Source organism: Nothoprocta perdicaria, unplaced genomic scaffold (genome assembly GCF_003342845.1).
Source record: "Nothoprocta perdicaria isolate Ctin4 unplaced genomic scaffold, notPer1 scaffold_170, whole genome shotgun sequence".
NCBI classification, from domain to species: Eukaryota; Metazoa; Chordata; class Aves; order Tinamiformes; family Tinamidae; genus Nothoprocta; species Nothoprocta perdicaria.
The window spans coordinates 1,649,986-1,660,675 of record NW_020454872.1 but is presented as its reverse complement, the minus strand read 5'-3'; the positions used below and the strand labels follow the sequence as shown (position 1 = coordinate 1,660,675).

General features: G+C 71.6%; 1 protein-coding gene across 1 annotated transcript in view; it reads left to right on the top strand.

The window, feature by feature from the left end:
- Positions 1–10,690, top strand: part of CELSR2 (cadherin EGF LAG seven-pass G-type receptor 2) — a 24,118-nt gene that overhangs the window by 12,894 nt on the left and 534 nt on the right. Inside the window, exons 9-29 of the mRNA XM_026036075.1 lie at positions 4–118; positions 772–913; positions 1,129–1,249; positions 1,324–1,507; positions 1,583–1,684; positions 2,472–2,566; positions 2,652–2,861; positions 3,259–3,442; positions 3,510–3,653; positions 4,231–4,459; positions 4,793–4,960; positions 5,826–5,952; positions 6,620–6,820; positions 7,482–7,656; positions 8,532–8,644; positions 8,714–8,790; positions 9,252–9,378; positions 9,891–10,013; positions 10,092–10,201; positions 10,280–10,368; positions 10,435–10,673. Of these exons, the coding sequence (XP_025891860.1) occupies positions 4–118; positions 772–913; positions 1,129–1,249; positions 1,324–1,507; positions 1,583–1,684; positions 2,472–2,566; positions 2,652–2,861; positions 3,259–3,442; positions 3,510–3,653; positions 4,231–4,459; positions 4,793–4,960; positions 5,826–5,952; positions 6,620–6,820; positions 7,482–7,656; positions 8,532–8,644; positions 8,714–8,790; positions 9,252–9,378; positions 9,891–10,013; positions 10,092–10,201; positions 10,280–10,368; positions 10,435–10,673 (3,075 nt within the window). The remainder of the gene's footprint in view (positions 1–3; positions 119–771; positions 914–1,128; positions 1,250–1,323; positions 1,508–1,582; positions 1,685–2,471; positions 2,567–2,651; positions 2,862–3,258; positions 3,443–3,509; positions 3,654–4,230; positions 4,460–4,792; positions 4,961–5,825; positions 5,953–6,619; positions 6,821–7,481; positions 7,657–8,531; positions 8,645–8,713; positions 8,791–9,251; positions 9,379–9,890; positions 10,014–10,091; positions 10,202–10,279; positions 10,369–10,434; positions 10,674–10,690) is intronic.

Here is a 10,690-nt window from a genome sequence, read left to right as displayed (position 1 = left end):
GCGCGCGTGAACGTGGAGCGGGGCTGCGCCCTGCCCGACCCCTGCGACTCCAGCCCCTGCCCGGGCAACAGCTACTGCAGCGACGACTGGGACAGCTTCTCCTGCAGCTGCGACCCGGGTGAGGCGCCCTGCCGCCCGCGGCCACCCCCGCGCCACGGCCACCGCGGCCCCCAGGCACTGCCACCCCCTGGGCGCTGCCACCCCTGTCACTGCCACCTGGGTGCTGCCAGTCCCTGTGCCACCCCCTGTCACTGCCACCCCCTGTCACTGCCGCCTGGGTGCTGCCAATCCCTGTGCCACCCCCTGGGCGCTGCCACCCCTGTCACTGTCACCTGGGTGCTGCCTTTCCCAAGGCACAGCCCCCTGCCACCCCTATCATTGTCACCCTGGTCACTGCCACCTGGGTGCTGCCAATCCCTGTGCCACCCCCTGTCACTGCCACCCCTGTCACTGCCACCTGGGTGCTGCCATCCCCCCTGCCCCAGCAATGTCACTGCCTTGGGAAGTGCCACCCCTTCCTTCGGCAAAGCTGCCCCGGGCAGTGCCGCCTGCTGGCACTRTCACCCCCTGCCACTGCCACCCTGGTCACTGCCAGCCCCAGCCACAGCCCCTGGGCCACTGCCACCCGCTCCGTCAGTGCCACCCGGGCACTGTCACCACCCTCGTGGCACTGCCAGCCCTGGGGCACTGCTGCCCCAAACCGTGGAGGGCCGGGCAGCCGTGGCCGCCGGTGCCCGTGCCAAGCGGTGCCCGTTCCCGCCGGCGCCACAGGCTACTACGGCGAGGGCTGCGTCAGCGCGTGCGCCCTCAACCCCTGCGAGCACCAGGCGGGCTGCAGCCGCCGGCCYGGCACCTGGCGCGGCTACGGCTGCGACTGCCCGCCCGGCTTCTTCGGGCCCTACTGCGAGCACAAGTGAGTGGGTGGCGACGGGTGCCCGTGGTGCCRTGTGGGGACGGGTGCCCATGGCRCTGCATGRGGAGGGGTCCCCATGGTGCCATATGGGGATGGGTACCCGTGGTGCTGCATGGGGATGGGTGCCCGTGGTGCCGTGTGGGGATGGGTGCCCATGGCACTGCATGGGGATGGGTGTCCGCAGCACCGCGTGACGTGTGCCGTGCCACGGCCAGGTTCGACCAGCCGTGCCCACGGGGCTGGTGGGGCCACCCCACGTGCGGGCCCTGCAGCTGCGACGTGGCCAAAGGCTTCGACCCCGACTGCAACAAGACGACGGGCGAGTGTCGCTGCAAGGTGAGGCAGCGGYGGCGGCCCCGGCGCCCGGCCCCGCGCCCGCCCYGTCCCAACGGGCACCTTCCCGCCCGCAGGAGAACCACTACCGGCCGGCGGGCAGCGACGCCTGCCTGCTCTGCGACTGCTACCCCACGGGCTCGCTGTCCCGCGTGTGCGACGCCGCCAGCGGGCAGTGCCCGTGCAAGGCGGGCGTCATCGGGCGCCACTGCGACCGCTGCGACAACCCCTTCGCCGAGGTGACGGCGAGCGGCTGCGAAGGTGGGTGCCGCCGTGCGCGGTGATGCCGCGGGGCCCCCGGGCTGTGCCCGGCCTCATGCCCGCTCTGCCCTGCAGTCAACTACGACAGCTGTCCCCGCGCCATTGAGGCCAACATCTGGTGGCCCCGGACGCGCTTCGGGCTGCCCGCCGCCGCGCCGTGCCCCAAGGGCTCCATCGGTAAGGGGACGGTGCCAGGGAGGAGGCGCCCGCGAGCGGGCAGTGCGTATGGATGCGGTGCGTATGGATGCGGTGCGTATGGATGCGGTGCCTATGCGGGCGGTACCCGCAGGGTACCCAGGGATCCAGGGGTGCAGGTACCCAGGGCACCACGGGATAGCGATGGCAGCAATGTGTGCGGATGCGGTGCCCATGAGGGTGATGCAGGTGGATGCAATGCCCGCAGGGTGGGATGTGTATGGAGGTGGTGCCCACAGGGGCTGTGCCCACAGATGCGATGTCCGAGGGGACGTTGCAGGCAGGTGCATGGCGGTATTGCCCACAGGGGCGATGTGTATGGGCACACTGCCCGCAGGGCGATGCCCATGGGAGCAGTGCACACAGATGCCCACGGGGGCCATGCCCACRGTGTGGGGATGCAGACAGATGTGACATCCACAGAGGCACGACCTAGGGATGCGATGCCATGGGGGCAATGCCGCTGGAGGCAATGCCCACAGGAGCAGTGCCCATGGGAGCAATGCCCATGGGCACAATGCCTGCAGGAGCGATGCCCGTGGGAGTGATGCGTGTGGATGCATGTGGATGCAGTGGTGGCGAGGGCAGTGCCCACAGCGACACAATGCCCACGGGGGGACACGATACCCACGGCGGGACCGGTGATGCCCACCGAGCGGTGCCTGTGGATGCGGTGCCCATGGGGGAGCCGCATGCGGACACGCTGCCCGCGGGGGCGACACCTGCGCCGTCGCTGCCCCCATGCCCACCCCACGTCCCCCCTGCCCAGGCACGGCGGTGCGGCACTGCGACGAGCACAAGGGCTGGCTGCCCCCCAACCTCTTCAACTGCACCTCGCTGGCCTTCGCCGCGCTCAAGGGCTTCGTAAGTGGCCGCGCGGGCGCCGCGGGCAGCAGCCGCCCCGGGCACGGTGGCTCCACGGGCACTGACCCCGCGGCTCCGCGGGCAGGCGGAGCGGCTGGTGCGCAACGCGTCGCTGCTGGACACGGCGCAGTCGCAGCGCGTGGCCCTGCAGCTGCACAACGCCACGCGCCACACGGCCGCCTACTTCGGCAGCGACGTGCGCCTCGCCTACCAGCTCTCGGCGCGGCTGCTGCAGCACGAGAGCGCCCAGCGCGGCTTCCGCCTGGCCGCCACGCAGGACGTGCACTTCACCGAGGTGCCCGCGCGCGCCCCGCGCACGCGCTGGCACGGGGGGGCACTCGGGGTGCCCTGATGCCAGGGGGACGGGCTGCGCTTGGCAAGGGTGTCTTAGACCCCTCTTAGGTCCCCGCTGTCCCCTGTCTGCTCGGTCTGCAGGGCCCTGTGGGAAGCTGGGGCGCCCAGAGGCTGCGGTGATGGGCACCCTCTTGCCAGGGGCCTTTTTCACACCGCAGCCCCTCTCAGCTGGCACTGGGTGCCCCCCGATCTGCGGAGCCTCGCTGTCGAGGAGCCGGGCAAACCCRCGCCCAGACGCCAGGGTGACGGGCACCACTTCCATAATGAGGGGATRGGGGGCCGGTTTGGAACCGCCACCTGCGGGTGCCCCGTGCCCAGCCGCGTGTCCCCACCACCAGAACCTGCTGCGCGTGGGCAGCGCCCTGCTGGACGCCAGCAACAAGCGGCACTGGGAGCTCATCCAGCAGACGGAGGGCGGCACGGCGTGGCTGCTCAAGCACTTCGAGGAGTACGCGAGCGCCCTGGCGCGCAACATGCGCCAGACCTACCTGAGCCCCTTCACCATCGTCACCCCCAACATCGGTGAGGCGGCGGGCGCGGGCGGGCGGCCCCGCGGCGGGGTCCCTGCGCTCAGCCCCCGGCCCCGCAGTGGTGTCCGTGGTGCGGCTGGACAAGGGCAGCTTCGCGGGCGCCCGGCTGCCCCGCTACGAGGCCCTGCRCGGAGAGAAGCCCCCCGACCTGGAGACCACCGTCATCCTGCCCGAGAGCGTCTTCCGGGCCCCCCAGGGCACACGTGAGTTGTCCCCAAGCTGGGCGGGGGCAGCAGGACCCCCCAGAGTGGGTGGGGGCCRTGGGGGGCTGCAAGGGGACGGTCATGGGGCAGCGGGACGCATGGGGGGGACAGTGATGGGGACACTGGCATGACCGTGGTGGGATAGTGATGGGGACAATGTTGTGGTCTGTGGGGGACAGCAGTGGCCACACTGGCATGGGGTGACAGCCATGGGGACACTTGGCACAGGTGTGGGGGGGGACATGGGCCTGGACCCCGGGGAGGAGCGATGGGGACCCTGGCATGGCCATGGGGGGACAGCAGCGGGGACATCGGCCAGCTGCAGGGGAACATCATGGGGACAGTGGTGTGGCCGTGGGGGGACGGTCCTGGGGCCACTGACTGTGGGGACAGCAGTGAGGCAGGGCAATGTCCTTGGGGTGGCAGCAATGGGGACAGTGGTGCAGTGGAGGAGACGCTGGCATGACTGCAAGGGGGCAGTTATGGGGGCTCTGGCACGGCCATGGGCAACAGCGGTGGGGACAGCGGTGGGGACAGCGGCCTGGCCGTGGTTCACGCTGGGCCCTGCTCCCCGCAGCCCCCTCGGCCGGGCCCGGGAAGCCCCCGGCACCTCCCGGTGGGCAGGAGCAGGGGGCTGAGGAGGAGGCCGAGGAGGAGGAGGAGGAAGACGAGGAGGCGCCGCTGGTGACGCGGCACAAGAGGCACCCGGAGCGCGGCGAGGGCCAGGCCATCGCCAGCGTCATCATCTACCGCACGCTGGCGGGGCTGCTGCCCGAGCAGTACGACAGCGACAAGCGCAGCCTCCGGTACGCGCCCATGGCACGGGGGGCGCGGAGTGCATGGGAGGCGCGGAATGGCACGGGGGATGCGGGGAGCATAGGGGGCACAGAGGGCATGGAGGGTGCGGGTGGTACGGGGAGGCACGGGGGGCATGGGAGGGTGCAGGATGGCACAGAGGGCACGGGGGGGAAAGGATGGCGTGGGGGACGTGGGGAGCACGGCGGGCACAGGGTGCACAGTGGGGGCAGGATGATGTGGGGGGTGTAGGGAGCAAGGGGGGCGCAGGGGGGTGCAGGGCGGCGTGGAGGGCGCGGGATGAGGCGGGGGGCACGGGCTCCTGACGCCGCGGCGCTGCGCAGGGTGCCCAAGCGGCCCGTCATCAACACGCCCGTGGTGAGCATCAGCGTGCACGACGCGGCGCAGCGGGCGCCCACGGCGCTGCACAAGCCCATCACGCTGCAGTTCCGCCTGCTCGAGACCCAGGAGCGCTCCAAGCCCATCTGCGTCTTCTGGAACCACTCGCTGCTGTGAGAGGGGACGCGGGGACACCACCGGGGCGGAGGGGTGTCCCATGGGATGGGTGGGACAGTCCCCTGCGCCTGGAGGGGTGGCTTGGGGATGGGGATGGGGATGGGGATGGGGATGGGGATGGGGATGGGGTGGTCCCCGAGGTGTGTGGCACAGGGATGGGGTTGTGGCCGGGAGCTGTCCCCAGGGTGGGTGACATGGGGATGGGGTTATGGCAGGGGGAGGTGACACAGGCTAGGGACATGCGGGGCAGCGCTGTCCCAGTGTCCGAGGGTGGGCAGCGCGGGGATGGAGTCCCAGCATCGCGTGTCCCGTGTCCGGCGCGGGTGGCACAGCCCTGACCCTGTGTCCCAGGATGGGAGCAGGGCTTGGGGCCAGGCTGGCAGCCCTGGCAGGTGGCACAGGGATGGGGTCCTGTCCCCATACCAGTCCTGGGGTGGGAGCCCCATGGCGGGCGCTGTCCTGGGGTGGGAGCCCCTGTGCCCGTCCCCATGTACCTGTCCCAGGGGTGGCAGCCCCCGAGCTCATCCCCGTGCACTATCCTGAGGCTGGCAGCCCCATGCCCGTTCCCGTGCCCATCCCAGGATGGCAGCCCCGTGGMAGGCGCTGTCCCGGGGTGGCAACACCGTGGTGGTCCCTGTGCCCGACCAGGGTGGCAGTCCCCATGCCCATCCCCACGTGCTGTCCCGGGGTGGGCAGCCCCTGTGCACTGTCCTGGGGGTGGCAGCCCCGTGGTGGTCCCYGTGCCACTCCTAGGGGGTGGCAGCCCCATTGCCATCCCCGTGCCGGTCCCTGGGGTGGCAGCCCCGTGCCCGTGCCGGTGCCGGGGTGGCAGCCCGAGGCGGGCGCTGACGCGGCGCGCAGGGCGGGCTCCACGGGCGGCTGGTCGGCGCGCGGCTGCGAGGTCGTCTTCCGCAACCGGAGCCACGTGAGCTGCCAGTGCAACCACCTCACCAGCTTCGCCGTCCTCATGGACATCTCCCGCCGCGAGGTGCCCGGGGGCGGGGCCCGGGGGCGGGGCTACACGCGGCCTCACCAATGGGGTGGTGTGGGTGGAGCCACGCAGGGGTGGGGCCCCGGTGGGCGTGACCGTGGGAATCGCTGGGGAGTGGGCGTGGTTATACGGGAGGGCGGGGCTCCCCGTGGGGCACTGGGGCGGGGCCGGGCGTGGTGGCTGGGTGTTGGTGGGGGCTCCCTATAGGGATGCTGTGGGTGGGGTTCCCGTGTGGGCGGGGCTTCAGGGGGCAGGTGGAGTGGGCGGGGCCACAGCTTGTGGGAGAGGCTGGAAATCTGTGGGTGTGGGCATTGTGGGCGGGGCTTCCTGCTGGGGCGTGGCAAAGCAGAGCAGACAGGCTTGGGGGGCCTGGACATGTGTGGGCGGGGCTTACCCACGGGTAGGCGTGGCTCATGGAGGTGGGTGAGGCATTATGGGCGGGGCTCTCTTGAGGGACATCTCCTGATGGGGGCGGGGCATTGTGGGCGGGCTGCCGCTGAGGGGTGTGGCCTGGTGGAGTGGGCGTGGCCTCAGTGTATGGGGGTGCTTACGGGCGGGGCTTTACCCCGCGGGGAGGTGTGGCTCGTTGGGGTGGGTGTGGCGTTATCCCGCGGTGGGCGTGGCTCCGAGGGGGCGTGTCCTGACAAGGGGCGGGGTCCCGCAGAACGGGGAGGTGCTGCCGCTGGCGGCGCTCACCTACGCGTCGCTGGCCGTGGCGCTGGCCGGGCTGCTGCTGGCCGTGCTGGTGCTGGGCGCCCTGCGCGGGCTGCGCTCCAACCGCCACAGCATCCGCCGGCACGGCGCCACCGCCCTGCTGCTGGCGCAGCTCGTCTTCCTGCTCGGCATCAACCAGGCCGAGCTGCCGGTGCGCCCGCCCGCCGCACGGCTACCTGGCGCGGGGCGGGCCGGGGGGGCGCCGCTGCGGCGGCTGGGTGGGGGGTCAGGGCTGTCCCAAAGCCCCAGTGAAGGGTGGTCCTGGTGGCGGGGGGAGCCACTGCGGGGTGGCACTGGTGTGGGGTGGCACTGGTGTGGGGTGGTCCCACTGCAAGGTGTCCCCACTGCAGGTTGTCCCCCGTGATTGGGTGGTCCTGCTGGTTTGTGGTACCGGTACTGGGTGGCTGTGGTGTAGGGGGGCGCCACTGGGTGGTGGTATCTGCTGTGGGGTGGCCCTGGTGCTGGGTGGCTGTGGTGTGGGGTGTCGCAGAACTGGGTGGCCGTGGTGCAGGATGTCCCCATTGCAAGGCAGTCCCCCAGTGCTAGGTGGCCCTGGTTCTGGGTGGCCCCAATACRAGGTGTCCCCGGGTGCTGGTTGGTCCCAGTGGGAGTGATCCCTAAGGGGGTGTTGCTGGGTGTCCCCATCACAAGGGGTCCCCTGTGCTGGGTGGCCCCACTGAGCACTGTCCCAGGGTGCTGAGTGTCCCCATTGGGAGTGGTCCCTTTGCGGGGAGGTGTCCGTGGGTGCTGGGTGGCCACGGCAGGGGGTGTCCCGGTGCCGGGCGGCGCTGGTGACGGGCGCCGGGGCGCAGCTGGCGTGCACGGTGGTGGCCATCCTGCTGCAGTTCCTGTACATGAGCGCGGTGGGCTGGGCGCTGCTCGAGGGGCTGCACCTGTACCGGCGCCGCAGCGAGCCGCGCCACGTGGACCGCGGGCCCATGCGCTTCTACCACGTGCTGGGCTGGGGGCTGCCCGCCTTCATCACCGGTGAGCCCCGCCCACCGCGGGAGCCACGCCCACGAACCGAGCCACGCCCCTGCCAGAACCCCATCCCCAGCATGGCCACGCCCCCATGTGGTGGCCACACCCCCTGCTGCAATTAACCTGTCCCCTCCCCAGCCCTGGTTGTGCCCACGCCCCTCATCAGCATGGACACGCCCCCATGTGGTGACCACACCCCCCGCTGCAATGACCCTGCCCCCTTCCTAGCCCTAATTATGGCCACGCCCCTCCTCAGCATGGCCACGCCCCCATGTGGTGACCACACCCCCTGCTCCCCTAGAGCAGGAAGKCTTTGGCCCCGCCCCTTTGCCATGATAGCTCCCCCTCCAACCTCAGCATTGGCCCCGCCCATACCACGTGGCCACGCCCTCTTCTCCCTGCCCTTCTTCTTAGGCGATGCCCTTTACTTTAGCCCCACCCCCAGGAGCATAGCCCCGCCTCCAAGAGCACAGCCACACCCCCRAAGGCATAGCCACGCCCCCATGCTCGTAGTCCTGCGCCATTAGCATAGCTCTGCCCCGAATAATCCCACCCCCAAGCCCACAGCCCCGCCTCCAATGCCAGAGCCACGCCCCCATGCTCCTAGCCACGCCTCTGTGCATAGCCACGCCCCCATGCTCCTAGCCACGCCTCTGTGCATAGCCACGCCTCCATTGCATGACCACGCCCTCCACAAGTCTAGTCACGCTCCTGTGCTCATAGCCACGCCTCTGTGCTCATAGCCACGCCCCCACAAGCCTCATAGCCCCGCCCCCCTTCCACCCAGCCCCTCTGTCACRCAGTGCCCTATATCCACCGGGCCCCGCCCCTTCGGGCCCCGCCCCTCCTGGCCCCGCCCCCAGCGGTGCCTGTGCCCCCAGGGCTGGCGGTGGGGCTGGACCCCGAGGGCTACGGCAACCCCGACTTCTGCTGGCTCTCCATCCACGACAGCCTCGTGTGGAGCCTCGCGGGGCCCATCGCCTGCGCCGTGGCGGTGCGTAGGGCGGGCGGCGGGGGGCCGCGGCCCCGCAGCACCCCCCTCCTCACCCCGCTGTCCCCACAGGCYGGCGTCTTCTTCCTCGTGCTGGCGGCCAGGGCCACGTGCGCCAGCGGCCAGGGCTGCGAGAAGAAGCGCACAGTGTGAGTCCCGCCGGCGCGGGCACGTGTGGGGTGTGGGGGCCTCAGGGTGGCACAGGCACTGGGGGGGTGTGGGGTGCTAGGGGTGTGGGGCACCCCGGGGTGGCACGGGCACATGTGGGCACGCGGGAGGTTGGGAACCTGGGGTGCCCATGGGTGGCACGGGCACATGCACAAGGCTACAGGGCAATAGGGATATGGGATGCCCATGGGTGCTGGGGTGAAGGGTGCTGGGGACACGGGGTGCCCATGGGTGGCACAGGCACACTTGGGGTGCAGGGTACCAGCAGTGTGTGGTGGCAGTGCATGGCACAGATACACAAGAACSTGGGATGAGCAGGGACATGGGGCACCCACGGGTGGCAGGGCACCCTGGGGAGCTCCAGCTGGCACAGGGCACCCCTGGGGGGGGGGGGGACGGCCCGGGGGCCCCGTGGCCGGCGGTGACGGTGCCGGCGGCGCAGCTCGGGGCTGCAGACGGCGGTGGTGCTGCTGGTGCTGCCCAGCCTGGCCTGGCTCCTGGCGCTGCTCTCGGTCAACAGCGATGCCATCCTCTTCCACTACCTCTTCGCCGCCTCCAACTGCGTCCAGGTACCGCTGCCCTACGGCCCCCGCGCCCGGCGCTGCCCGGGCCCCTGCACCTCCCCGTGCCCTATACCCTGCCCTGTGCCCCTATATCCTGCCCTGCACCTCCCCGTGCCCTATCCCCTGCCCTGTACCCCTATTCTCTGCCCTGTGCCCCTGCACGTCCCCGTGCCCTATCCCCTGCCCTGTGCCCCTATCCCCTGCCCTGTGCCCCTATACCCTGCCCTGTGCCCCTATAGCGTGCCCTGCGCCCCTGCACCTCCCCGTGCCCTATACCCTGCCCTGTACCCCTATTCTCTGCCCTGTGCCCCTGCATCTCCCCATGGTGTGACCCCATAACGCCTGCCCCCATCCCCTATCATCCTCCCCGCACCCAAATACTGCCCTGTACCCTCCATCCTCCGTCCCCATCGGGCTCAGGGGTCCCCCTGTGCCCCCCAACATTCTCCGGGTGGGTGCTGGCATTGGGGGGAGTCCAACACCACCCCGGTGCCCACGGTGCCCCCTGTGCCCCCCAGGGCCCCCTCATCTTCCTCTTCTGCGTGGTGCTGAGCAAGGAGGTGCGGAGGAGCCTGCGCGCCAGCTGCGCCCGCGGYGCCGCCGCCGACCCCGCGCTGGCCACCAAGGCCACGCTGACGGCCGTGAGTGCCCACRGCCACGCAGTGGGGGGGACACGGGGACACAGGGCGTCCCCGCGCCCACCCCGCACCCGTCCGCAGGCCTCGCGCTGCGACAGCACCTACGTGGCGGGGCGGGCGGCGGGCGGCTCGGCGGCCTCGCTGCCCAGCACGGCGCGCTCCCAGCACAGCTACATCCCCTTCGTGCTCAGGTGGGGCCGCGCGGGCGCCGCGGGGCAGGGGCACGCGGCCCATGGCCTGTAGCCCACGGCCCCCTCGTGTCACCGCAGGGACGAGGCKGCACCCGAGGGTGGCCGCGCGGGGCAGCCCGAGCCCGGCGGGCCCTTGGCGCAGGAGGAGGCGGCGGCGCTGGCGGACGGTAAGCACGGCGGGCGGCACGGCGGGGATGCCCCACGTGTCCCGGCTCACGCGCCGGCCCGCGCAGGGCACGACACCGACTCCGAGAGCGAGCTGTCTCCGGAGGACGAGGGCAGCGGCTCGGGCGCCTCCTCGCGCTCCTCGGAGAGCGAGGACGAGGGCGCCGAGGGCTGCTGGGAGAGCCTRCTGGGCGCCGCCGCCGTGCCCGCCGTGCCCGCGCAGCCCTACTGGCCCGGMGACTTCGTCACCACCACCACCACGACGGCGAGCGAGAGCGAGGGCGCCGAGGCGCTGCGCGTGCAGCCGGCGGGCGGCCCGGCCCC